Source organism: Barbus barbus (assembly GCF_936440315.1).
Source record: "Barbus barbus genome assembly, chromosome: 24".
NCBI lineage: Eukaryota > Metazoa > Chordata > Actinopteri > Cypriniformes > Cyprinidae > Barbus > Barbus barbus.
Window position 1 is genome coordinate 30812172 of NC_136752.1, and position 27169 is coordinate 30839340.

At 38.9% G+C, this 27169-nt stretch overlaps 1 protein-coding gene across 4 annotated transcripts in view; it reads right to left on the reverse strand.

Annotated features, from left to right (window-relative positions):
- Positions 1-4105: 4105 nt before the first annotated feature.
- Positions 4106-27169, reverse strand: part of LOC306843396 (1-phosphatidylinositol 4,5-bisphosphate phosphodiesterase beta-4-like) — a 94468-nt gene continuing 71404 nt past the window's right edge. For 3 of the 4 annotated variants that reach the window (XM_079374877.1, XM_079374876.1, XM_079374878.1), the window contains exons 27-39: positions 25640-25844; positions 24144-24232; positions 23919-24057; positions 23600-23652; positions 23285-23350; positions 23076-23191; positions 22914-22989; positions 20848-21023; positions 11522-11623; positions 11378-11435; positions 10334-10420; positions 10130-10166; positions 4106-5896 (exon numbers count right to left, since the gene is read on the reverse strand). In XM_079374877.1, coding sequence (XP_079231003.1) covers positions 5808-5896; positions 10130-10166; positions 10334-10420; positions 11378-11435; positions 11522-11623; positions 20848-21023; positions 22914-22989; positions 23076-23191; positions 23285-23350; positions 23600-23652; positions 23919-24057; positions 24144-24232; positions 25640-25844 — 1293 coding nt within the window. In that variant the 3' untranslated portion in view covers positions 4106-5807. The remainder of the gene's footprint in view (positions 5897-10129; positions 10167-10333; positions 10421-11377; positions 11436-11521; positions 11624-20847; positions 21024-22913; positions 22990-23075; positions 23192-23284; positions 23351-23599; positions 23653-23918; positions 24058-24143; positions 24233-25639; positions 25845-27169) is intronic. The other variant, XM_079374879.1, reaches the window with a different exon arrangement.

The window sequence follows — 27169 nt, forward strand, 5'->3', positions numbered from 1 at the left end:
ATCTTGATAATGTCAGATAACTTTGATAGAAAGGAATGTAATTAATTCAGTTGAATACCTATCAGATGTTAAATTTAAGAACAATTAGATAAAACCAGTTTAGCTCGACCAATCACCAAACAATGCTTCATTTAGTTCAGTCTGTGGTGGAAAAACATCACATTAGCAAAACATGCTCCGCTCAAAGAGTCTGAATCATTTTTGATCCGCTAGTCCACTCTATGAAGAATATTTGGGTGTAATATATCACAGTTTACTTTATTTTGCTCTCCTCACTTACAGAAATGAGCTATAGAGTCCTGCACCGAACAAATATCAAACATGATATCTGCTGTCTGAATGATGTTTGGTTCGACTGTAACTACATACCATTGTGATAAATGCTTTGGATAAAAGTGTCTGCTAAATGAATAAATGACATGAAAGTAAATGTATTCCAAGCTCTTATGTTGTTTGTTGGCACAGCACTAGTTAGTAGGTTAGTGCTCATCACAGACTTCAGTCTCTCCTCGCTCAGACATCTGGAGCAGCTTTAAACTGAAAGTCAAACTCACACTTGACCGCGCTGATGCTGTCGATGCTCGGCTTGCTCCCTACTTGAGGGTGCTTGTTTCCCAGCGGAAAGGTCTCTGACCTTGGGATGCAGCGGCCGGGCGCTTCTGGAGCCTCCGGAGACTCTCTGCTGCTCCTCTTGAACTCTGGAAAGGTGAATCTCCTCAACAGCCGGAGGGTGCTCAGAGATCTGGAGCCGTGCTCAAACCCGGCTTTGCTTTTGCGTAACGGCTTGAGACGCTCCGGAGTGAGAGTGCTAATCGGCAAGCTGCACCTCTTCTGATAGTAACGGTCATCAAATCTTCTGAGGGGCGCGTCCAACGCCAGCTTCTTGGCTTTCTCGTTTGCTTCTCCTTTGCTGAAAGGGGTTAATAAAATGCCAAGAGGACCAGAAGCGCGCGCACCACTCGAGAGCGTTTTGGAGGCTCTAGGTGAGTAAAACAGCGGAGGCAGGTGATTGTTGGGGCATTGATGCTCTGTGTGTTTCTGAGGAGGTTTTGGGGTGAAAACCCCAGAGAACATCCGGCCTCGTGGTGATGAAGCATCACCTTCCCTCTCATATTCCTCAATGGAGTCCATCGACTGGATTCTCCTTGGCGAACTGATGGATCGTTTACGGTTGGCAAGTCGAGTCCCGTCTTCAGATGCATGGATCTGGGGAGGCTTCTCCTCATCACTGATGCTCACAGTGGAGAGTTTCTCAGCGAGTGCATCGCCATCGTGAACCCTCCTGGAGTGACTCAGAAGCGCCTGCAAGCAGTCAGTGTGTCTGAGATACCTGGCCACCTCCACTGCAGAGTTGCCCACCTTGTTCTGCCGGTCGATCTGGAGACCCAGTCTCTTGAAAGCACGCACCAGGAACTCCACGACAGCTGAGTGTCCAGCCACGGCACCGTACATGAGGGCAGTGTTTCCCCAGGCGTCCGCCACCTCGGGATCCGCGCCGTTCTTCACCAGGATCTTCACTGCGTCCAGGTGTCCCATCTCGCAGGCGTAGCTCAGCGCCGTGCGTCCGCTCTCGTCCGGGAGATTCGCCTTAGCGCCCCTCTGCAACAGAAGATTCAGGAACCTGCATCTCGCAGGCGAATCCTGGAGAAACACGGCGGAGATCAGAGGCGTCTGCGCCCCTTCCGTCTCGGAGTCGATGATTTTCCCATCCAGAGCGTCTAGGACGAATCTGGCGAGGTGGATCTTGTCGTTAGAGATGGCGTCCAGAAGGATTCTGGTGTCGGTTTTGGAGCCGCACTTGTCTGAGGGTTTGAGCATGTTTCCTGATGGAGGCTGATGGAGATCTGCTTTATACCGCTGTGCTTTAGAGTTTCCACGACAACGTGAATCTCATTATCACACTTTATTGTTCGTAAGTGCATGTGTATTAATGTGCTGATTTTAATAAAGGCTTCAGAGACACACGCCGACTGAACCGTATGAATACACATGTGCCAATTATTGACTGGAGCGCTGCTCTTCTTTGTGCTGAAGAGACCGAGACAACTCAAGACACCAACAGCTGTCTTCTTCATGGCTAAATCACACATTTGCAGCCTTGCACATTGAACATTACTTACTTACTGTAGGTGTTTTGTTTGACGGGTTTCAGTGAAGTCTTCCTCAGTGAAATTTTGACACACTACTTCCCTTTTTTTAATACTGTAACGCTGCTTTGACACAATCTGCTTTGTAAAAAGCGCTATATAAATAACGATGACTTGACTCTGTTTTTGCCATCTACACACTCTCAACCTACATCCTCAGAGGAGACCACTGACAGTCTCTTATGAAAATTAACCATGGTTTTACTACAAAGGAAACCAAAAAGCCATAGTTAATACAGTTAAACCATGGTATTTGTAGGAAAACTGTGGATGTAGGGGAGCGTGGGGTTAGTTGTAACAAACATGGCTTGAATATTTCCATACATGCAAGCATAACACAATTTACAGTATTTAATAGTTGCCATATCAACACTCTATAGAGAAAAAAGTGCGCCAAAATTCAAAGATCTTTTGAAGATATCGTTGAACGTTTACTTTAACATAGCAAAAGTACATTTCTGGCTGAAGTAAATTTTTCATCTCAGTTTTTAGCAATCATATAAAATGAGACAAATCTGCTCGAATCGCTGCTAGATAGTTCTTTAATGTTTGTTAAGAAGACACTAACTAGTTGTGCGTCAATTTAAAAAAAGTTACACAGGTTCATAGAGGTTAAAAATGGCAATGTCAAAAACGAAGCTTGATAGTACAGACTTAAGTTTGGTCTCATTTTAAAGAAGACCCTTGGCAGATTATCGTTGAAGTTAAAGTAAAAATTAAAACCAAAAAAGTTATAGAGTCTTAAGTTTATGAAAATGATTCATGAGAATTTTTTTTAATATCAAATATATTTTATAAAACATGTTCAACTCAAACATTGCTGGAAAATCAAAGCCATAAATTTAGTTTGGGTGCGGCACCAAACTTCTCCCATTAGATTCAGCAAAGCTCCGCTGGCAAACACAGCGCTGGGATGTGATTCACAGAACATAATATATAATATAATTTCTCTCTCTCAAAAATTACAGGTGCACTGCACACAAACAAACACACAGATTTGTTTTTTTAGGACACACATACAAACCAGATTCTGACATCCATACCAACACACAATTATAGAAGTCGTGGCCTAATGGTTAGAGAGTCGGACTCGTAATCCAAAGGTTGTGGGTTCGAGTCTCCGGCCGGCAGGGATTGTAGGTGGGGGGAGTGAATGTCCAGCGCTCTCTCCACCCTCAATACCACGACTGAGGTGCCCTTGAGCAAGACACCGAACCCCCAATTGCTCCCCGGGCGCTGCAGCATAAATGCTGCCCACTGCTCCGGGTGTGTGTTCACGGTGTGTGTGTTCACTGCTGTGTGTGTGTGTGTTCACTGCTGTGTGTGTGTTCACTGTGTGTGTGTGTGTGTGTTCACTGCTGTGTGTGTGTGTGTTCACTGCTGTGTGTGTGTGTGTGTGTGTGTGTGTGTGTGCACGTTGGATTGGTTAAATGCAGAGCACGAATTCCGAGTATGGGTCACCAAACTTGGCCGTATGTCACTTCACTTCAAAAGCAGAAAACACGAAAAATTTGAGTATTTGCTTTATAGGCCAAACCTGAGAAAATGGCACCATCTGGTAAATTTTTTTGAAAATTTTAATTTTGAACCCTTGCCAACAGAATGAAAGCCTATTAACAAAGACTGCATGATTTTACAGTTAAATGGCCCTGGGATTAAAAATTGCCGTTTTAATGGGAACATTTTTGTCCTTAAGGTCCTGAGTGTTACTATTTTTTGTACCTAGTGTAAAATAAATGTATTAAAAGGAAATGCTGATGAAATATTACAATTCTAATAAAAATACACACTTAACCCAAATGTATGCAGTTGGCATTAACACAGGCAAAATTAACAAAAAGACTAAACTGAAAAGACAAAAATGTCCATTAGGATGCACAAGGGTTAAATTCCAGTTGCAAACCCTTGAATGAAAAAAATGACCCTGTCCAGACAATAAACACACCTGTAACAGTTTTCATTTAACACCTGGGATAGTTTATTGGTACACATACTATAAAACAGTATTAAAGTAGCAGGATAACAACAGTATTTGAGTATTTTCATTGCTAGAAGTTTGACAAATACGATATATATTTATAAATACAAAAGCACTTACAGCATGGTTCATTGAGAAGCTACAGAAAGCTCAGGAGACAAATGAATAGAAACGGATGAAATTCAGAGCGCGACAGTTCTGCAAAAATAATCTGCTTTTCCCGCAAACTATAATATTAGAGCAGAAGTCTACGTGGACGACGCACAATAGAAAACATTCAGCTAGTGCAAAAAGCTTCTAAGAAACCAAATGTAGTCTTAAACGACTCACTATAATAATGCATCTTTATATAAATAACCCCTTATTTTGGCATTTATCATGTAAAATAATAATTTAAACGTCCTACCTGACATATAGTGGCACATTTGTAAGCGATGGAGTTTTAAAGCACTTTGCTTTCACACGAGATATGTGGTCACCGCCAAACACTTGAAAACATGATGCAAAGAAAAAGAAGAAAGGGAATAAAAACGACAGATGAATACTCAACAACCAATATACATATAATCTCAAAAGCCCTCAAATAAAACCGCACGCCAGCAGGGATTTACACCGCAAAACATGAGTGTTTCTGTCTTGTTTTCCAGCACAAATATCTAAACATCCTTAAAATCAGGATCATTTACTGGAGATGCAGAACGACACAAGATATGAAGTCTTGTTTTCTGAGAAATCTGAAGCAAGTTTAAGCTTAAAACAAGAATAAGTATCTGCTCATGGGCTCAGAAAAAAAGGTTTTCTGACCATCGCCATATTTCTTCTTCATTTTGATAGTTTTCAGAAAACAAGACTTAATATCTTTTTGATTGTCATCTTGCGGTTTAGTTAATTTTACCGGTCGAAACAAGACAAAAGTGCCTAAGAACATGATTTAAAACAAGTACCAATAGATTACATCTGAAAATAAAAGAACACAAACACAAGTGCAACACAAGTTCAGTGTCGTGTCAAATAGAAAGGTTTGCGTCGATCGATGAGTCGCGTCCGTCCCAATCCGTGCGAGGAGGATTCTCACCATAGCACCTCACAGAACAGAACCAGCGACTCGCAAACTCCTTTAAAACCTCTACAATAAAACAACACTCGGGTAAAACGAGGTGTGCGTCTGGTCTTAAAAACGTACAGGAACAGATGAAAAACACTCGTGTGATCTGGCTTCCAGACGCGTCTACATTCGTAGTGTACAGAGGAAAGCTAGAGCTCTGCTACATCGTCAAAGATCCTTGACATCCTATCACATATAAAGTGCTCAGGACACACTAATCAGATTCGTCCGTTCGCCTGACTCTGCTACGGTTAACTAGCTCAGTTAAGATACGACTTGAGAAGTTCACAAAGAACACTTTTGAGTTGTCGACCCATAATGGCTGCAGCACTGCTGATGAAGATGATGATGATGGTGGTGTATAAAATAGTGTTCACCGCCTCCTCAGGAGCTGGTCTGAGCAGCGTGGGCGGAGCTACGGTAAGAGCCGGATTGGCTGGACGCCGCTGCAGAGGAGGAGTTATCCGCAGTGGGCGGGGCTAGAGCTGAGGTAGGGAGAATGGGTGGGGTTTACAGACTGCAGGGGGTCAGGAGCGGGAGTCGGGATGAAGCACAGATGAAGATGCTTCGCTTCGCTTCAGTTGACAGATGGAGCGCTTACACCACCGTGGCTGGTCTGCGGTCCATGTCCTCCTCCAGCTTCACCATCTTCTGCATGTCTTTGGCCTGGAGAATCACAGCAGATTTACACTGCATTCATTCATTTAGAGTTACGTATCAATGATTTAAAATGCTGTTCATATTGTGCTGGCAGAATGAGTGTGAATGCACACCGCCTAATTTTGATCTGAGCTACAGGCAAATTTTTTTTTTTAAATGTCACAAAAATGGGTTCATTAAGCCCTCGTCCCAATGCTCCAAATAGTAATTAAACCTCTAAAATGATCTTTATTTGTATGTTTTCTGAGAGGAGTACTTCTGACTGCGCACAATCCTGATAAATATACACAGAATTACAGTATTTAAGTTCAAGCAAACATTATCTGTTATGTCTTAAGTTAATGTTTTGTAACTGTTGGGGAAAATATGTAACGTTATATTAGATCCGTGTGTTACAGTAGGTCTATATTTCTATATCACTGCCATTAATGTTCATCTAACAATAAAAGAAAAGAGGGAATCACTCACTGCACTTGATTGAACTGCCTTTGTAGTTTTAATAATCAATTTATTTGTAATGGACACACTAAAGGGACTTTTACATTAGATTATTTGTTTTTCTTATTCGAATGCTTTTGTTTAGAAGTAAAATGAAAAAAGGTAATGCATTATTTGCTATTCTTGTATTTGTTCTACTGTTCTTAATTTGCATTTGTTCTAATTTATAATAACAAAGATAAAATAAAAATAGCTGTATTGTGATTATTAATAGAGTAATTATTATTAAGGAATAAAAACTGGAGGAAAAGATGCAGTGTTGCTTGGTGATTTTGCTTTGAAACTCGGTTTTTCTCAGAGCTGACTCTATCGGCTTCGAACGGGTGTAGCGCAGTCCTTTTTAGTCTGATTCCAGCAAATCATACACCATTTTGAAGGTAATGGAGATTTTTTATGAAGAAGAGTTTTTTTATGTAGAATGTGAAAATGGATAGATTTCATTTTCGAAAATTTGCTCATTGTGACTCATTCTGCCAGCACAGGTCACAAATTGTTAAGAGGTGTATTCAGGAACTAAATTAAATTGATTTTCTTTTTTTTTTTGTGAAACGTTTGTAATGAAGATCATAATGAAGAGGAAAAAAACATCTGGCTGAAAAAAAAAATGTAGCATATTGTTGTCACGGTGCACACAGCAGGGAGGAACGAGGAACACGCAGACGAGGATGTAACTCAACATAACAGACTTTACTGGAGACAGGGCAGGACAAGGCAAACTCACAGACATCAAACACCGGGGGTAACGAGTAGACCAGACGACATACCACAACACAGACAGGACTTAAATACCAGGGATAATCAGACAAACACGGCTAGGCTTGAATTAACTAATGATTAGTGATCGACCGATATTGATTTTTTTATAACCGATACTGATACCAATTATTTGCATGTCTATGTGCCCGATAACCGATATGCAGAACCGATATTTATTTACTGTTATAAAGTAAATAAATGACTGCGTGAAGTAAGTCCATACTTCACTTTGGTTTTTCCTCCTTTCAGTCATCTTAACAAAACATGTTTTGAGAATTAGCAGTCTTTCATGCAGGGCTCTAGACTCATTCTTCCCACTGATCTCACTTTTGCGACTAACTTTCTCAGTTGGTCTCACGAGCACATAATTTGGTTGCAATTTGTTTTTTGTTTTTGCACATTTGAACATTTGATTAATCAATGCATGCTGATGAACTTTTATCATAGTTTATAGTTATATGGTAACGGAAGTGTAAAACATTCAACTCGTTCTTTTTCATCTGTATTATTTGTGATTTATATTTTGTGATCAGGAATTCCTTTTTTCGTGCGCTTTTACTTTCAAATTTGCGATCTTGGTGTCACATTTTACAAGAAAAGATAATTGTCTGTTTTGCTTATATCTATACACCTTTAACTTTTTAAGGCTAAAACAAAAGATGGATTCATTTTTATTCTTAATTAAAAAGCACAACAACAATAAAACAGTATGTTGACAATGACAAACTAGCTTACATAACATTTATCAACAAAAACGAATAAGATGAGGCATGGCACAGGACACATGCTGTACTATATACCGAGTATATTACAGAATATTTAGCAAACTCTGAGGAAGCAAATAAATATTATTATTTTTTTTAAATTAAGGAAAGCCTCCATAGCGTAACGTGAGGTAAACAGCAAAGATAACAAGCTTCTCAAAACGAAAACAAAAAGATAAGTAAAACTAAACTGGCTGTAGCTGACAGGACTTGCATGTTTTTTCTACAAGAACACCAGCATGTTCACCTTCTCTGGTTTAAGAAGCGGTCTTTTACTTTAGTTTGAAAACTAAATCCTCCGTTGCGCTCCGTCCACGACGCGCACCTTCACGCTCGTGCTGACGCGGCGAGTATAAAGCAGGCTCTACTGAAGCGCTCGCACTGAATGAAGCAGACGCTTTGGAGCAGCGCAGACCTGGCACTCGTACAAATGCGACCACGTCAAATTTTAACTCGCAAAAATTATTATTTTGGTCGCAGTCTAGAGCCCTGTCATGTTAAATTTAATCTTCGTATTACAACAATAAAAACATTTTATTTATAAAAAGCTTTAGCAGCAACACTAATATTAGCAGTAAGCAAAATAAACGTAGAAAGTCTAATGTTTTCAAATGGAGAAAATAAATAAAGGAAAGGAGTCATATCAACTTCATTTTTAACTACAGTTTTAGTAGGTTTATAAGATGTTTAATAGGATAAAGAGTGAAGAATAATTCACTGGATAATGTTAATTCACGGAATAATATTCTCTGGAATATTGGAATATAACAAACATTGTATTTTATTGCATTTCTCAACTGGCATGCTCTATTTTTTGTGGTTCTAAATTATGCTGCTGACAGCGCGGTTTATCTGCATTTACACAGAACTATAGGCTACTCAAACTGCCATCGATTGCAGAAATAATAAATAATTAATTTCCATAGAGTTGTATTAATTTAGATGTTTATAAACGAAATAATGGTTATATAGTAAGTGTTAATACAATTTAGGGTGCTTCAAAAAAGTGAATCTTGTTAAAAGTTACATGCAGTGGCCGAGCTGAGCATTTCTTGAGCATCAACCGCTGAGTGAACTGCAATATGAAAGCGGCTTCACGAGACTAATGATGAGCATATAGACAACAGAGAGAGAATTCAATTCAGCGCTTTTATTTCCAACATGCGCTAATTCATGGCTGTGTTATTTCAGGCAAAGTTATATCTTTATAGGGACAGGGCTTGACAGAGTATCTTATTTATCATATTTCTTAGAGCCAAGTTGCATAAACTATATATCAGGCATTTATGTAATACATCTAATTTGTGCATTAATGACTATAATATTAAATAGTTTACTAACTACAGCAAATCAAGTACCTGCACGCCGTTGTTGTTGTTGTCTCGTCTCCCCTCAGATGCGCTGCAATTGCGATCCTGCGCGCAATTCTCAAAACGTGTTTATCGGGGAAACCGATATTACAAAACCGATATCCGATTATGGAAAAATGCTTAAATATCGGGGAAAATATCGGTAAATCGATATATCGGTCGATGTCTACTAATGATCACATAGGATGAGGACAGGAAACAAACCAAATATGGGCATGGAAACACAGGGAGCACATGGAAACACAAGACACAACAGAGATCTGACAATTGTAGGGCTGTACGATAAATCGTAATGTAATCATGATCAAGATTTCTGCTTCTCTTGATTTATTAAGCATAATCGTCTGTGATATTTGCCTGCTGGTTATTTATCCTGAAAATATTTAATTTTAATTTATCTTGCATTGGTAACGAGCCTCCACGAGCTTTCACGGTTGTGGTTGCCAGAGCTTTTCTCTTAAATCGATATATTTTCTGCCAGTGTTTAACTTTATCTTCCCAACCTGGCAACCATGCGAACACACTCTCTCTGCATTACAGAAAAAGCAGAAAACACCACACACGTAAGATGGAGTTTAACAGTTTTCAGCCATACACCGATTACTTTATATTACCCACTGTTGTTTTGAGTTTTTACAGAAATAAAAACTATTTAGTTCAGATCCTGAGTCTCTAATATCTGATCCTGTCAAATGTGCAGTGTTTAATAACCACTGGTAAAGTTCCCTCACCGTGGCGTGGCGTCTCTAGTTGTCATTGAGTAAACCTCTGTTTAGTAATAAGAGCTAATCAGACAGAAAGGAGACAGATGGAGAAAACTGAAGAAAGAGGAGAGCAATGAGCGAGCCTACCTTGAGTCTGACTGTTTGCATGATGTGATTTCAAAAGCTGTTCAAAGAAAAGGCAAATCATATTTAAGGAATGGTTTCAGACGTCACGTGTACAGAATATGAGTCATGGAGGACAAAACAAATCAAATGAAATCAAGGGAGGGGCAGTGCTCTTCTGAAAATCCCCGGCTCTGAGCATAAACGACAGCCGGCCTGAGCTTTTACCTGCTCATTGAACTTCTCAAGCTTCTCCAGCTGCTCTCGCTGAGATTTCTGCAGCTGCTCCAGCTCCTTCGCCTGCTTCATGGCCAGCTGAGGAAGAACATGAACATCATCCTCATCATCTTCACAGGATTCATGTTCTACATGCACATCAGTGAGAACTACTACCTTATCATTCATTTAGCAGATGCTTTCATAAGTGAGGAACATCACAAGCAGTTTATATACAGAGAATCTCAATAATTCTGCAACATTAAAACCGTTATTTTACGTTTATCTCTGTGAAGCTGCGTTGAAACACTCTGCAATCTATAAAGCGCTGTAGAAATAAATGTGACTTGACTACTGCGTCATTTAAATGAAAAGAAAAAAAAATTAAATACAATCGCTGCAAAAACACCTAATCTCGTTACCTTTTAATTAATTTCACAAAAACAATACCTCGGACTATGGAAATAACTTTTACTGAACCTTCTGATCAAACTGCAAAAAACTGATGCTCATCCTCAGTATTTTTGTCTTGTTTTCCAGTGCAAATGTCTAAAGATCCAGATACATTTACTGGAGAAACTGTCTGAACATATGAAGTCTTGTTTTCTGAGAAAAAGATCAAAATGAGTTTATTTTAGTTTAGTATTATAGTTTTCTCAGAAAACAAGACTTCATATCTTCATTTTGCTTCTGCAGTAAATGTATCTTGATTTAAGGATATTTAGATATTTGTACTGGAAAACAAGACAAAAATACTGAGGAAGAGATACATTTTTTGCTGTGCATGCAACATTTACTGCCGTGACTTCATGAATTTCAGACTTTCTGCTCTGATTTAAGACCTTTTTGGGCCTTAATTTGTGGAAGAGTGAATTAAGACTTAAGACCCACAGAAAGTCTGTCTTTTGATTTTGGGACTGTGTTTACTCCTAATCGTACATCAGCAAAATCATCTTGTGATAAATGCAGTTATACTGCATTAACCTCTTGAACAAAAACCATTCTTCACAGAACGGAGCCGTAATCATCCGCTAGCACTGAAGACCATGAACCAACCCTTTTTCTCTCCTCCAGGAACTTTTTGGTGTTGCTGCTGTTCAGCTCCCGAACTCTCCTGCAACACAAACACACCGAACCCATTAAACTGTGACAAACGATGATTTATTAATCACACTGCAGTGTCCGTGTGTCGTGTCACACCTCTCACGCTCCGCCTTGTTTTTGATGCTCTTGTCCTGGCTGATGGCTTTGCTGTTCTCCATCGACGACTTCGCCTGATTCGCCTTCATCTCTTTGCTTTGCCTGTCGATCGATCACAATACAGATATGTTCAGAATAGGGCTGCCACTAACGCCTATTTTTATTTCGATTAATCTATAGACAAATTTTTCGATTAATCGATTAATCTAAATGATTAATTTCCCGCAAAATAAATCAACAATTTTACTTAAAAATATTTTATTACACCAAATGAAATCCAAATTTCTATGAAATCCTTTTTTAAAGCAAAAGTGAAGTGCAGCATAGAGTGAAAAATCAGTGAAATCAGTTCAGTATTATAGTGTGAGAATGACATCATATCCACCTGTTCTAGTCTAATAATAATAACATTATCATCAAACAAACACTTTTTAAAGGAGTATTTACCAGAATTTATTTAGGTGAAAAATGTAAATGTGCAGTATTTCTGAAAAATCCTTTTTTTAATATAAAATCAATTAATCGGAGATGCTTTTTATTATTAACATTTAATGGAACAATTCAAATGGAATCCAGAAAATAATGGAAAACAGAATTTGGTAAAGATAAAACTGTAAAACTCAATTAATTAGACAGGCTTTTTGATTAATAAAATAAAAAAAACTGAATTTGGAAATAAAACGGATTTCATAGGGCCATATAATTATAATATTTTTTTTGAGGTAATAAAAATGCATTTAAGTGAACAATAGCTTTTAAAATGACTTAACATACATATATAATAGCAATGATGCAATAATAATTAGTTCAAATAAAGTATCAAAAGCAAGAAATCATATGGTTTTATTGAACAAAACTGTTAAAATACATAATATATTATAAACAATAGAGCTAATGTAGATTACGCATCACAACAAAGACCTGCAGCGGCGCCGACGGCCACATTACTGTTTAATATTGACCAAGCACCATTTAATTCAAACGGACTCTTAATCTTTAATATTTGGCCATTTCTTTAGGACAGAAATGCTATATCTGCTGTAATTATATGAATATGTGGAGATCTATCCGTGTAACTCAGAGTGAGGGTTTGAGCTTTTATTTTGAAATCTCGATGTATTCTCCTGTGTTTGAGTAGATTTATAAATGATTTACCTCACAAATCTGATGAAATGCTGCACGTTGAGTTCCCAGATGAAGGTTATAATAAACACAAACTCACAACAGCATGCAGAGATGAGTTTGAGACGCTCCTCATGTAAATGATAACAGTTTCTGTGGAGCTGCTGTGAACGGAGCCGCTGTGAGACGCACGTGCTTAACTACACGCATGAAATAATTAAAGACCATATACTGTGTGAACTGCATCGCATATCATTATTTAATTAAATCATAGCTTTTGTAAATTCACAATTATGCTTAATTATGATTTTTAAATGGGTTTAATATATCATGCAGCCTTGGAAAATAGTCTAATAATGCGTTTATGGATTCTCGTCCGTGAAATGCGCCACTTCCAGTATTTTGTCGGTTAGTCGACGCTAGCAAAATGAAGTCGACGATTTTTAAAAATCGACTAGTCGCCTAAAATCGACGAATCGTGACAGCCCTAGTTCAGAACACAATCCAGAGAATCAGTGATGAATATGAAAGGGTCACGGCTCTTTCTCATGGAGATCCGGCTGCAGAACAAACGGAGAACGGGTTCACGCGAGGGGAATTATCAGTGTAATTAATAAAGACTCTTGAGCTGAATAGACGGGCCGCTCTCCTCCTGAACTTACAGAGACTCATGCAACATTAATGCCTGTTAATTATGGCAGCCGGCCTCATATCTCCATCCTAATGAGACTCCACATCAGCATTATAAAGAGGAGAACACTGGCCCAGATGAATATATTCATGTCATGTGTTAATCAGATTCAGCAGATATTAGCATACTACGCTCAACCGTAGTACACACTACACTCACTGCTCTCGTCATGAACAAACAATACAAACAGGTCGATTCTTTTAAATTAAATCTGTCAGTAGGTTAGTTGTGTATAGGTTTATAGTGTTCTTTTACTTCATTGTTGTATGTCTGTATTTATGTAGCACTGTGGTCCTGCGAGGCACGACATTTCGTTCCACTGTATGTCCCCACATGTAGCGGAATGACAATAAAGCTCAACTTGAACTTGATTCCATTCCCAGATTTCAAATTTTCGATTCGCAAATTCACTACTTCGAATATACAGTAAGTGCAATGTGGTGATAAAATATTTTAGAGCTGAGAACACCTAGGAAAGGAATGGTAATGATGATAATAATGTAGTGATAATAGTGATGATAGTCATGGTAGTGATTATAATGATGATAGTAATGGTACTGATGACAGTCGTGGTAGTGATTATAATCATGGTAGTGAATATAATGATGATAGTGATCGTAGTGATGATAGTGATGGTGGCGATTTTATGATTTTAGTGATGATAGTAATGGTAGTGATGATAGTGACAGTAGTAACGGTAGTGATGACAGTGATGATAGTGATGGTAACGATTACAGTGATGATAGTAATGGTAGTGATGATAGTGACAGTAGTAACGGTAGTGATGGTAGTGATGATAATGATGGTAATGATGATAGTAATGCTAACGATTATAGTGATGATAGTAATGGTAGTGATGATAGTGACAGTAGTAACGGTAGTGATGATAATGATGATAATGATGATAGTAATGCTAACGATTATAGTGATGATAGTAATGGTAGTGATGATAGTGACAGTAGTAACGGTAGTGATGGTAGTGATGATAGTGATGGTAACGATTATAGTGATGATAGTAATGGTAGTGATGATAGTGACAGTAGTAACGGTAGTGATGGTAGTGATGATAATGATGGTAATGATGATAGTAATGCTAACGATTATAGTGATGATAGTAATGGTAGTGATGGTAGTGATGATAGTGACAGTAGAAACGGTAGTGATGATAGTGATGGTAACGATTATAGTGATGATAGTAATGGTAGTGATGATAGTGACAGTAGTAACGGTAGTGATGACAGTGATGGTAACGATTATAGTGAGGATAGTAATGGTAGTGATGATAGTGACAGTAGTAACGGTAGTGACAGTAGAAACGGTAGTGATGATAGTGATGGTAACGATTATAGTGATGATAGTAATGGTAGTGATGATAGTGACAGTAGTAACGGTAGTGATGACAGTGATGGTAGTGATGGTAACGATTATAGTGAGGATAGTAATGGTAGTGATGATAGTGACAGTAGTAACGGTAGTGATGACAGTGATGGTAGTGATGGTAACGATTATAGTGATGATAGTAATGGTAGTGATGATAGTGACAGTAGTAACGGTAGTGATGGTAGTGATGATAATAATGGTAATGATGATAGTAATGCTAACGATTATAGTGATGATAGTAATGGTAGTGATGATAGTGACAGTAGTAACGGTAGTGATGGTAGTGATGATAGTGATGGTAACGATTATAGTGATGATAGTAATGGTAGTGATGATAGTGACAGTAGTAACGGTAGTGATGGTAGTGATGATAATGATGGTAATGATGATAGTAATACTAACGATTATAGTGATGATAGTAATGGTAGTGATGGTAGTGACAGTAGAAACGGTAGTGATGATAGTGATGGTAACGATTATAGTGATGATAGTAATGGTAGTGATGATAGTGACAGTAGTAACGGTAGTGATGACAGTGATGGTAACGATTATAGTGAGGATAGTAATGGTAGTGATGATAGTGACAGTAGTAACGGTAGTGATGATAGTGATGGTAACGATTATAGTGATGATAGTAATGGTAGTGATGATAGTGACAGTAGTAACGGTAGTGATGACAGTGATGGTAACGATTATAGTGATGATAGTAATGGTAGTGATGGTAGTGACAGTAGAAACGGTAGTGATGATAGTGATGGTAACGATTATAGTGATGATAGTAATGGTAGTGATGATAGTGACAGTAGTAACGGTAGTGATGACAGTGATGGTAACGATTATAGTGAGGATAGTAATGGTAGTGATGATAGTGACAGTAGTAACGGTAGTGATGACAGTGATGGTAACGATTATAGTGAGGATAGTAATGGTAGTGATGATAGTGACAGTAGTAACGGTAGTGACAGTAGAAACGGTAGTGATGATAGTGATGGTAACGATTATAGTAATGGTAGTGATGATAGTGATGGTAGTGATGGTAACGATTATAGTGAGGATAGTAATGGTAGTGATGATAGTGACGTGGGAAGTCGTGGCCTAATGGTTAGAGAGTTGGACTCGTGATCCAAAGGTTGCGGGTTCGAGTCTCCGGCCGGCAGGAATTGTAGGTGGGGGGAGTGAATGTCCAGCGCTCTCTCTATCATCATGTATTACTATACATGATGATAGTAATGCTAACGATTATAGTGATGATAGTAATGGTAGTGATGATAGTGACAGTAGTGACGGTAGTGACAGTAGAAACGGTAGTGACGATAGTGATGGTAGTGATTATAATGATGATAGTGATGGTGGCGATTATAGTGATGATAGTGATGGTAGTGATGATAACGATTATAGTGATGGTAGTGATGACAGTGATGGTAACGATTATAGTGATGATAGTAATAGTAGTGATGACCGTGATGGTAATGATGATAGTGATGGTAACGATTATAGTGATGATAGTAACGGAAGTGATGGTAATGATGATAGTGAAAGTAGTGACGATAGTGACAGTAGTAATGGTAGTGATGACAGTGGTGATAGTGATGGTAGTAATGATAGTGATGGTAATGATGATAGTGATGGTAATGATGATAGTGATGGTTATGATTATAGTGATATAGTAACGGTAGTGATGGTAGTGATGATAGTGAAAGTAGTGACGATAGTGACAGTAGTAACGGTAGTGATGACAGTGGTGATAGTGATGGTAGTGATGATAACGATTATAGTGATGATAACGATTATAGTGATGGTAGTGGTGTTTTGAGTTTGAGCTCCATCAAGTTGATTCTTTATCGTCTATTTTCTATCTTAAAATACTCACAAGTCCGGTGTAAGTATACAGCACACTGCTAACACTCCCACCACCTCTACTCTGTGTGTTTCTCTGCACAGATCTCCACCCGGAACCGCTTCGCTCCCCTCCGCGAGACAGAACGCGATGCTGTGATCGTCGGAGACTCTATCGTCCGGCACGTCCGTGCTACGTTAGCTGAAGGTAAAATGCACACTCACTGTTTCCCCGGTGCTTGTGTTCTCGATGTTTCTGCACAGATACCCGCGATCCTGAAGGGCGATGAGAGCATCGGTGCTGTTGTGCTGCACGCGGGGGTTAACAAAACCAAGCTGCGGCAGACGGAGACACTGAAGAGGGACTTCATAAGCCTGATCGAGACGGTACGCAGCACATCGCCCACGACGACGATCATCGCGTCAGGACCGCTTCCCACGTATCGACGAGGACACGAAAGGTTCAGTAGACTTTTTGCTTTAAACGAATGGTTATTGTCATGGTGTAAAGAACAGAAACTGCTCTTTGTTAATAATTGGAATCTTTTCTGGGAGCGTCCTATGCTTTTCTGTGCTGATGGCCTGCACCCCAGCAGAGTCGGAGCGGAACTCCTGTCGGACAACATCTCCAGGACGCTACGCTCCATCTGACTAGTAAGCCAATTCTCAAATAACTGCTATGATGACTTTTGTTCTACCCACTTAAAAGATAGAAGTACTTGCGTTGTCCAATCTATACAGACTGTGTCTGTTCCCCGAATAGCGAGGTCAAAATATAAATTTAATGCAGGATCTAGAAAAAATCTGATCGTGATTAAACCAGAAAAAGGCAAAATAAATGAACAAAAAATATTTTTAAAGCTTGGGCTCCTAAATATTAGATCACTTGCACCCAAAGCAGTTATTGTAAATGAAATGATCACAGATAATAATTTTGATGTACTCTGCCTGACTGAAACCTGGCTGAAACCAAATTAATATTTTGGTCTAAATGAGTCTACTCCACCAAGCTACTGTTATAAACATGAGCCCCGTCAGACTGGTCGTGGCAGCGGTGTGGCAATAATATATAGTGATATTCTCAATGTTACTCAGAAAACAGGATACAGGAGGTTTAACTCATTCGAACTACTTCTGCTTAATGTTACACTGTTGGATATGCAAAAGAAATCTCTCTTATCTCTTGCTCTGGCTACTGTGTATAGACCGCCAGGGCCATATACAGATTTCCTAAAAGAATTGGCAGATTTCCTCTCAGATCTATTAGTTAATGTTGATAAAGTGCTAATTGTCTGAGATTTTAACATTCACGTTGATAATACAAATGATGCGTTAGGACTTGCGTTTACTGACCTAATAAACTCTTTTGGAGTCAAGCAAAACGTCACCGGGCCCACTCATCGTTTTAATCATACGTTAGATTTAATTATATCGCATGGAATTGATCTTACCGATATAGATATCATACCTCAAAGTGATGATGTTACTGATCATTTCCTTGTATCGTGCATGCTGCGTATTACTGATATTAATTATATGGCTCCGCGTTATCGTCCGGGCAGAACTATTGTTCCAGCCACCAAAGACAGATTCACAAATAACCTGCCTGATTTATCTCAACTGCTCTGTGTACCCATAAATACGCATGAACTAGACGAAATGACTAGCAACATGGGCACTATCTTCTCTAATACATTAGAAGCTGTTGCCCCCCTCAAATTGAAAAAGGTTAGAGAAAAACATACTGCGCCATGGTACAACAGTTATACCCATTCTCTCAAGAAAGAAACTCGTAATCTTGAGCGCAAATGGAGAAAAACTAAATTAGAAGTTTTTAGAATTGCGTGGAAAAACAGTATGTCCAGCTATAGACAGGCTCTAAAAGCTGCCAGGGCAGAGCATATCTGCAAACTCATAGATAATAACCAAAACAATCCAAGGTTTTTATTTAGCACAGTGGCTAGATTAACAAATAAACATACACAGCCCGATCTAAATATTCCCTCACAGTTTAATAGTAATGACTTTATGAATTTCTTTACTGATAAAATAGATAACATCAGAAATACAATATCAAATGTAGATTCTACTGCGTCTAGTATTTCAGCTTCATTCATCGCACCCAAAGAAAAACTGCAGTGCTTTACAACTATAGGACAGGAAGAGCTAAACAAACTTATCAGTACATCTAAACCAACAACGTGTTTATTAGATCCTATACCCACTAAACTACTGAAAGAGTTGTTACCTGTAGCAGAAGAACCGCTTCTCAATATTATTAACTCATCGTTATCTTTAGGTCACGTCCCAAAACCATTCAAGCTGGCGGTTATTAAGCCTCTTATTAAGAAACCACAACTAGATTCTAATGAACTGGCAAATTACAGACCCATTTCAAGTCTTCCGTTTATGTCTAAAATTTTAGAAAAAGTTATGTCTGCTCAATTGTGTTCCTTCTTGCAAAAAAATGATCTCTATGAATAATTTCAGTCAGGTTTCAAGCCTCACCATAGCACAGAAACTGCACTTGTTAAAATTACAAATGACTTGCTTCAGATCAAGGATGCATCTCATTGCTAGTATTACTTGATCTTAGTGCTGCGTTCGACACTATAGACCATAATATACTCATAGATCGATTACAAAACTACTGGTATTCAAGGACAGGCTTTAAGATGGTTTAGATCCTACCTGTCCGATCGCTACCACTTTGTTCATTTAAATGGGGAGTCATCTCAATTATCACCAGTAAAGTATGGAGTACCACAAGGATCTGTCCTAGGTCCTGTGCTATTTTCAATATACATGTTGCCTCTTGGTAATATTATTAGAAAATACGGGATTAGTTTTCATTGTTATGCTGATGATACACAACTATATATCTCAACAAGACCAGATGAAACTTCTAAACTAAGCTAATAGATTGTGTAAAAAATGTAAAAGATTGGATGACCAATAATTTCCTCCTATTAAATTCAGATAAGACAGAGATATTACTTATTGGACCAAAAAACAGTACACAGAATCTCTTGGATTATAATTTGCAACTAGACGGATGCACTGTCACGTCCTCTAAAGTCAAAAATCTGGGTGTTATATTAGACAGCAACCTGTCCTTTGAAAATCATATTTCCCATGTTACAAAAACAGCATTCTTCCATCTTAGAAACATTGCCAAGCTTCGAAACATGCTACCCGTTTCTGATGCAGAAAAGCTAGTTCATGCATTCATGACCTCTAGACTGGACTATTGTAATGCACTGCTAGCTGGTTGTCCTGCATCTTCAATAAACAAGCTACAGATAGTCCAAAATGCAGCGGCTAGAGTTCTTACCAGATCAAGAAAATATGATCATATTACCCCAATTTTACAGTCTCTGCACTGGCTACCTATTCAGTTCCGTATCATTTACTAAATATTATTACTTGCCTATAAGGCCCTAAATGGTTTAGCTCCTGCGTACCTAACTTGTCTTCTACCACGCTACAATCCAACCCGCTCCCTAAGGTCACAAAACTCTGGACTTTTGGCAGTACCTAGGATAGTAAAGTCCACTAAAGGAGGTAGAGCTTTTTCACATTTGGCTCCCAAACTCTGGAATAGCCTTCCTGATAACGTTCGGGGTTCAGACACACTCTCTCTGTTTAAATCTAGATTAAAGACACATCTCTTTAGCCAAGCATTCACATAATGCATCTTATAATCTTGTACTGCAGTTATATCTGATCAAATGTACATTATTATTATTCTTTAGCTTGGGTTGAACAAATCATTTTTGCTTAAATGGAACAGCAGCTACGCTAATTATGTCTCTATTTGTTTCTCTGTTGATTATCATCCCGTGGTAACTAGGAATTACAGAAGCTTCAGTCTGGATCCAACCCTTAAATGATCTGAGATGACCGAACACCTGAGAAAAGATGATGCCAACCCCTCAGAGGACCTCAGAGGATGCCAACGCTCAGACAACATACAGAATTACCAAATATTGCCATAAGCTAAATATATTAAGGTTCTGCAATATATAAATATATTGTGGAAACTTAAATTCCTGTAGAGCTGCTTTGCAACGATTTGTATCCTAAAAAGTGCTATACAAATAAACTTGAACTTGACGATAGTGACAGTAGTAACGGAAGTGATGATAGTAACAGTAGTGATGAAAGTGATAGTCTTGGTAGTGATGGTAACGATTATAGTAATGGTAGTAATGACAGTGATGACATTGATGATAGTCATGGTAGTGATGGTAGTTTAGTGTACAGTGAACACACGTGTGTCGGTCGTGTCTCTCACCGCTCGTGGATGAGCTTGAGCTGCAGTGTCTGCTGCTCCTGAACGCTGGCCAGCAGCTTCCTAAGGAGCTCACACTGCTGCGTCACATGGGCGTCCTTCATTTCCTGTTCCTCTGTGCTGTGACAGTTGATCATTTCTGACCACTCTTTAGTGTGCTGCGCCACCATGTCCTTCACCTGAGAGGAAAAAACACCAGCACAGCAGACACGCAGCTTACTGACAAACTCTATTGTGAATAAAAACCATTCAAACACAGACGGCTGGGGTTTAACATCAGTACATCAGTGGTTAATCATGACTTCAAGTGTCTTCAGAAAGATCTAAAGCACAGGATCTAGACTGATGCATAACTAGAAATATCTAGAACATTTAGGGTTCGATTAATTGCCAATCAAATCTGATCAATCAAAAGTAATGTTTCCTGTTAGATGTCATCTAAAAACAATTACATTGACAGGAGCTCCAGTGACATTTTGTATATATATATATAACCTTTATTTAACTAGGAAAGTCACATTGAGGTTAAAACCTCTTTTACAAGTGAGACCTAGTCAAGACAGGGTCAGATAGCAGGATTAAACAAATAACAAACCACAAACAAAACCAACATCATCAATGAATACAACAAAGAATACAGTAGCATAAGCATTTAGGTATTACCTAATACCCTGTATAATACTGTTCACAAAAACGACATTAATAAGATCGTGTTGATAATGAATTTAAGTGGAAGTAGAATTATCAAAACATCTACACTTAGCAATGACCAATTCTTTTATTCTATGTTTAAAATCATTTAAAGAGATGAGGGATTGTAGTTTAAGTTTAGTCTGCACATCATTCCAGGACCAGGGACCATAATAGAACAGACTTAGCTTTCCAGCCTCTGTGCTAATAGCCGGCACTTTAAACTGTAACCATTTTTGTGACCTAAGATTATAGGAATTTTGAAATGATAAAAATTTCCTATATAGATATTTTGGAAGTTTTCCTAAAATAACTTTATAAATTAAAATATACCAATGTTCAAGCCTGCGCAAATGCAGAGATGACAATCCTACCAAACTGTAAAGTAAACAATGATGTATCCTAAAACTAGAGTTTGTGATATATCTGAGAGCAGAGTGATAAAGGGGGTCAAGTTTGGACAAGGTGGACAGAGAGGCAAATCTGTAAAGAGTATCCCCATAATCAATCTGTGACAGAAAAAGGCTAACAACTAAACGTTTTCTTGAAACCAAAGAAAAACAGGACTTTAGTCTATACAGAAAACCCAATGTGAATTTTAATTTATTTACAAGGAAACCAACATGATATTTAAAATTTAGGTTTTTATCCATCCAAAAACCCAAATATTTGTAATTATCTACAGACTGGATACAAATTCCATCTAATGACTTGATGGAGAAGGATGATAGTTTTGTTCGCCCATTTTGAAAAACCATAACTTTAGTTTTATGTGGGTTTAGCAACAGCTTCAAATCTAATAGGGCATATTGCAGGATATTGAAATCTGCCTGCAGATTTGAAAAAGCTAATTTAGCTGTGGGGGCACAAGAATACAGAATTGTATCATCTGCATAGAGGTGATATTTACAAAAATTAAAATTATCACAAACATTATTAATATAAACTAGGAAAAGCAAAGGACCCAAAACAGAACCCTGTGGAACACCCTTAGTTACAAGGACTGGATTTGACAGGTCATTGCCATTTTTGACCATTTGTGAACGATTGGTCAAATTGTATGCGCTGTAGTTTTGTTCAGAATTCAGGTAATGCACTTGTAAACAAACATCTGAATCAGACTGTAAAGTTTAGTCTTCATATAAACAGAACTTAGTCTGTTAAACGTAAACTGAAATCAGTACAGAATTATTTACGAAAATTAGTGCATGTAAACAAACCTACTGAAGCTAATTCTTATACTGATTCCTGCAAACGTGCTAAAGCCAGCCAGAACAGAGCATGTGATTATGTCATTGTTGTGTGTAATATGGCCAAATGCTCCACGGGCAAGTAAGTAAGTAATAAGACACAAAGAAAGATGGGATTTTCTTCTGTACCTTTTCTTTATGGTCTGTCGTGAGCATCTCGACCTTTATGGCCGTCTCCTTCTTTAACTCGGAGCAGTTGTTTTCACTAAAACGGAGAAGAATAACATCAGGACTGAATGACTGAGATGATGCAGAAGAGGCAGCTGATGTTTCCCATCATGCTTCACTCACCCTCTCTTCTTGATGGCCTTCTCCAGCAGCTTCTCCAGCATGAACTTCTCCTTGTCATGCTGAGCCACCATTTTGTCCACCTGTGTGCAGTGTGATTTCTGCATGGCGTTGTGTTCCTGCGAGCAGAAGACGCATTCATCATCTCATCGCCAGACAAGAGTCCTTCCAGAAAGAAAGCGTTCTAATGATGGTCTGACCGTGTCACTGACCTTAGCGTGACGTTTCTTTAGCGTGTTTAGTTCCTTCTGCTGCTTCTTCATCAGTTTAATGAAGGTCTAGAGAAAAGAGATTTGTGGGATTTCTGAGGTTTATTCTTTCAAAAAAGACACTTTACAAAAAGCCAAACTACAGAGTGAAATGCAGAAATCAAAACGAATCAGTCAGTCCTGAACAAACTGACTAAAAATAATGAATCAGACTTTATAAAGTTTTGATTATTGACATCATAATAACCCCAACGATGCAGCGTTTCATCACCAGCACTGGTGCAAAATAATCCAATACTGTGTACATGAATGTTTTACCTTCATCTGCTTCAAATCTTCAATGTTCACCTGATTCACAATGGCAGAATTATCTGGAAATAGAAGAAACAAACAACTTCAATGAAGTAAATTGTATCGTCAGACCTGCTGAATTATTCATAACGTTCATGAACTAATTTTAAATTTCAAAATATGTTGTCTCTTTAGCTTTGTGTTATATTGTGATCATGTGTGTGTGTGTGTGAGAGAGAGTGTGAGTGTGCATGCATGTGTGTTTGTGTGAGTGAGTGAGTGTGTGTGAGAGAGAGGTGTGTTTAGTGTTGAGTCTCTGAAGTGTGTGTGTGTGTGCGCGTCTCACCGCGTTTGCTCTCGCTGATGTTGTTCTGTGTGGCGTTCACCTCGGAGCTGCTCTGCTGCGTCACGTTAGTCTTCAACTGATTCACTTTTCCCTTCTTATCGCTCTTGCAGTTTTCGTTGGGAACGTCTGCGATGTCACTCTGCACCACCAAAACAAACACACGTCAGGACACACACACACACACACACACACACACACACTTCAGAGACTCAACACTAAACACACCGTTTCAATCCCGAGAGCTCGCATCTGGTCGGCACGTTTCTCTGCGATGGTGAGGAACTTCTTTGGATCAGAAAGAGCATCAACGATGGCTGGAAAACATGACAGAAACACAATCACACTGATATCAGCCACCATGAGACCAAATACAACTGAACAAACCCAGCAGAACATGATTCCAGCTCCACCGCGTCACATGATCATATTCTCAACTAATTACAAAAAAAGCAAATAACATCTAGTCAGACTCAGAGAGACAAAAAAAACATCAATGTAAATATTTCAATCCCCCCAGAATGATTTTAAATTATAATTCAGCTCTTCAGTTTAAACATTAATTTAACTGACAGTAACGACTGAAACTGAACGACTTATGAACACTCAGTTTGACTAATCCTTCATTTCTAATTATTCTAATTATTTCTAATCATCATCATCGAGACAGATATGTATATTTATGTATGCAAGCATAGGTACGTTTATCATTTTAGATTTTAATGTTACATTTATTTTATAGATTTATTTATTTTCATTACGGCTTCCCTTTTGCCTATTTTTATATTAATTTCATTTAAATTTTAATTTCTAATAATTAAAAAAAAATTTCCCTCACCTATGTATCATGAAAACTATAAATCCTTAAAAAAATAAACCAAAGGAACTAAAACTGTTTCAGTTTAGCAGAGTCTGTGCGTCTCGCTGGACAAGTGCTTGTGAGCGTCAGCTGCGGCTACCCGTGATGTCACTTCCTGTCACTGTCAGCGCAGCTCACAGATCTACATGAACACGCATGTGTGTGAGTGTGTGCGACAGTGCGAGTGAGTGTGCGACACGGTGAGTGAGGGAGTGAGTGTGTGTATGTGAGTGAGTGTGTGTGAGTGTGTGTATGTGAGTGAGTGTGTGTGAGTGTGCATGTGTGTGAGTGTGTGCGACAGTGCGAGTGAGTGTGCGACAGGGTGAGTGAGGGAGTGAGTGTGTGTATGTGAGTGAGTGAGTGAGTGTGTGGGAGTGTGTGTATGTGAGTGAGTGTGTGTGAGTGTGCATGTGTGAGTGAGTGTGCACGCGCATGTGTGTGAGTGAGTGTGTGTATGTGAGTGAGTGTGTGCGAGTGAGTGTGAGTTTGTGTGTGTGTGTGTGTGTATGTGTGTGAGTGAGTGTGCCACGTGCGTGTGTGTGTATGTGTGTGAGTGTGCGTGTGCATGTGTGTGAGTGAGTGTGCGAGTGCATGTGTGTGAGTGAGTGTGTGTGTGCGTGCATGTGTGTGAGTGTGTGTATGTGAGTGAGTGCGTGTGAGTGTGTGCATGTGAGTGAGTGTGAGAGTGAGTGAGTGTGAGTGTGCGCGCATGTGTGTGAGTGAGTGAGTGAGTGTGAGTGTGCGTGCATGTGTGAGTGAGTGTGCGCGCATGTGTGTGAGTGAGTGAGTGAGTGAGTGAGTGAGTGAGTGTGTGTGTGTGTGTGTGTGTGTGTGAGAATGAGTGAGTGTGCATGTGTGTGCTCACCGCCGAAGCCATCTGGGACGTATGTCTTCAGGACGATGTTGCAGAAGACGGTGGGCAGCGAGAGCGGCTTGTTCCCCTCATTGCGGAGTGAGATGTGTCTGTAACCGGCCTGCAGTCCGTCCAGCGGCAGGATCCTCTGACCGATCAGCTTATTGTTGTCGTCGTACACAGCAATGCGCAGCACGGCCAGATCTGGCAAGATCACCTGACCACAGACCAGAGATCACATGATCAACAGTCGGTCTGACCACAGCTTTGGGATTGAAGCAAGGCAAACACAGAGGCATGATGGGATACGACACGTGCCTCTCACAACATTAAACCCTCCACCGCTGTACAGGACCTTAGTGAAATCCCCCAGCGGACAACACAAACTCACAAACACACAGCAGTGAACAGTACTGTCAACACACTGATTCATGAAGCACCAGCGCTGATCACAGATCAGTGTTCAATACGGCTGGCCGATATGACCTAAAATCAAAACCTCGATTAATTGAACACTTTACCTCGATTACGATTAGGGCTCTGCACGATTAATCAAATGCGATATTCATGCGCATCTCATCAGTAAAGCCGGTTCTGTGATCAGTAGTAAATCTCCATCAGATTCTTTCAGATGGAGCAGCATTTACTACACAGAGCCGTAGTTCACTGACAAGCTATGCAAAAAAATAAAAATAAAAAATGCAGACGATGTAACCACGTGATTATGAAAACATTTGCGATAATGATAGTGAATGAGTGAACTATGGCTCTGTGTAGTAAATGCTGCTGCATCTGAAAGCAGGTGAAACTACCACATTTAATAACATGTTTTTACTCCAAACTCACTTCATAACGTCAGTCGAGTGTTTGACATAAATCCTTCTGAGAGATGATGTGGCTTCTTACACAGAATAAGGCACGCAACATATTTCATATTCTAAGCAGTGATAAAGGCATTGCAATATTATATGCTTTATTATAATGAAAATTATAATAATAATTATAGTAAGAACTCAGATAAATCCTATATTGTCGTAGTGGTGTGTTTATTAGTGACGTTGAATCAATGAAAGCAGTTAAATCTTCTGTTTATTCAGCTGTTTATTTGAAGTTTCTCTGGAGATTTACTACTGATCACAGAACCGTGCTTCACTGACAAGATGCACATGACAATCACAGCTTTTGCCTAATAGCGATTGCGATTTCATTGCAATTTATAGTGTAGCCCTAATTACGATTATTGAACGATTTTATTTATTTTTTGCCCTCATAGTTCATTAAAGGTTTGTACTATAAATATTGCTACTCAACTATTAAAGGTGGGATACTAATTTTCTAATGAAAGAGTGCATTTCTTATCTTTTATTTTTTGCAAACAAAATAAATGAATATTGCTATGTCAAAAGTAGAAAATAACCAGCATCTCTTGCAAACAAAAGACATTTTAAATATTGTCATGTGAAAAGTAAAAAATAATAACTTGCATCTCCTGTAAACAAATTAAGAGAAAGAGCAGGGCACTATCTCAGTGATCTTGTCCTG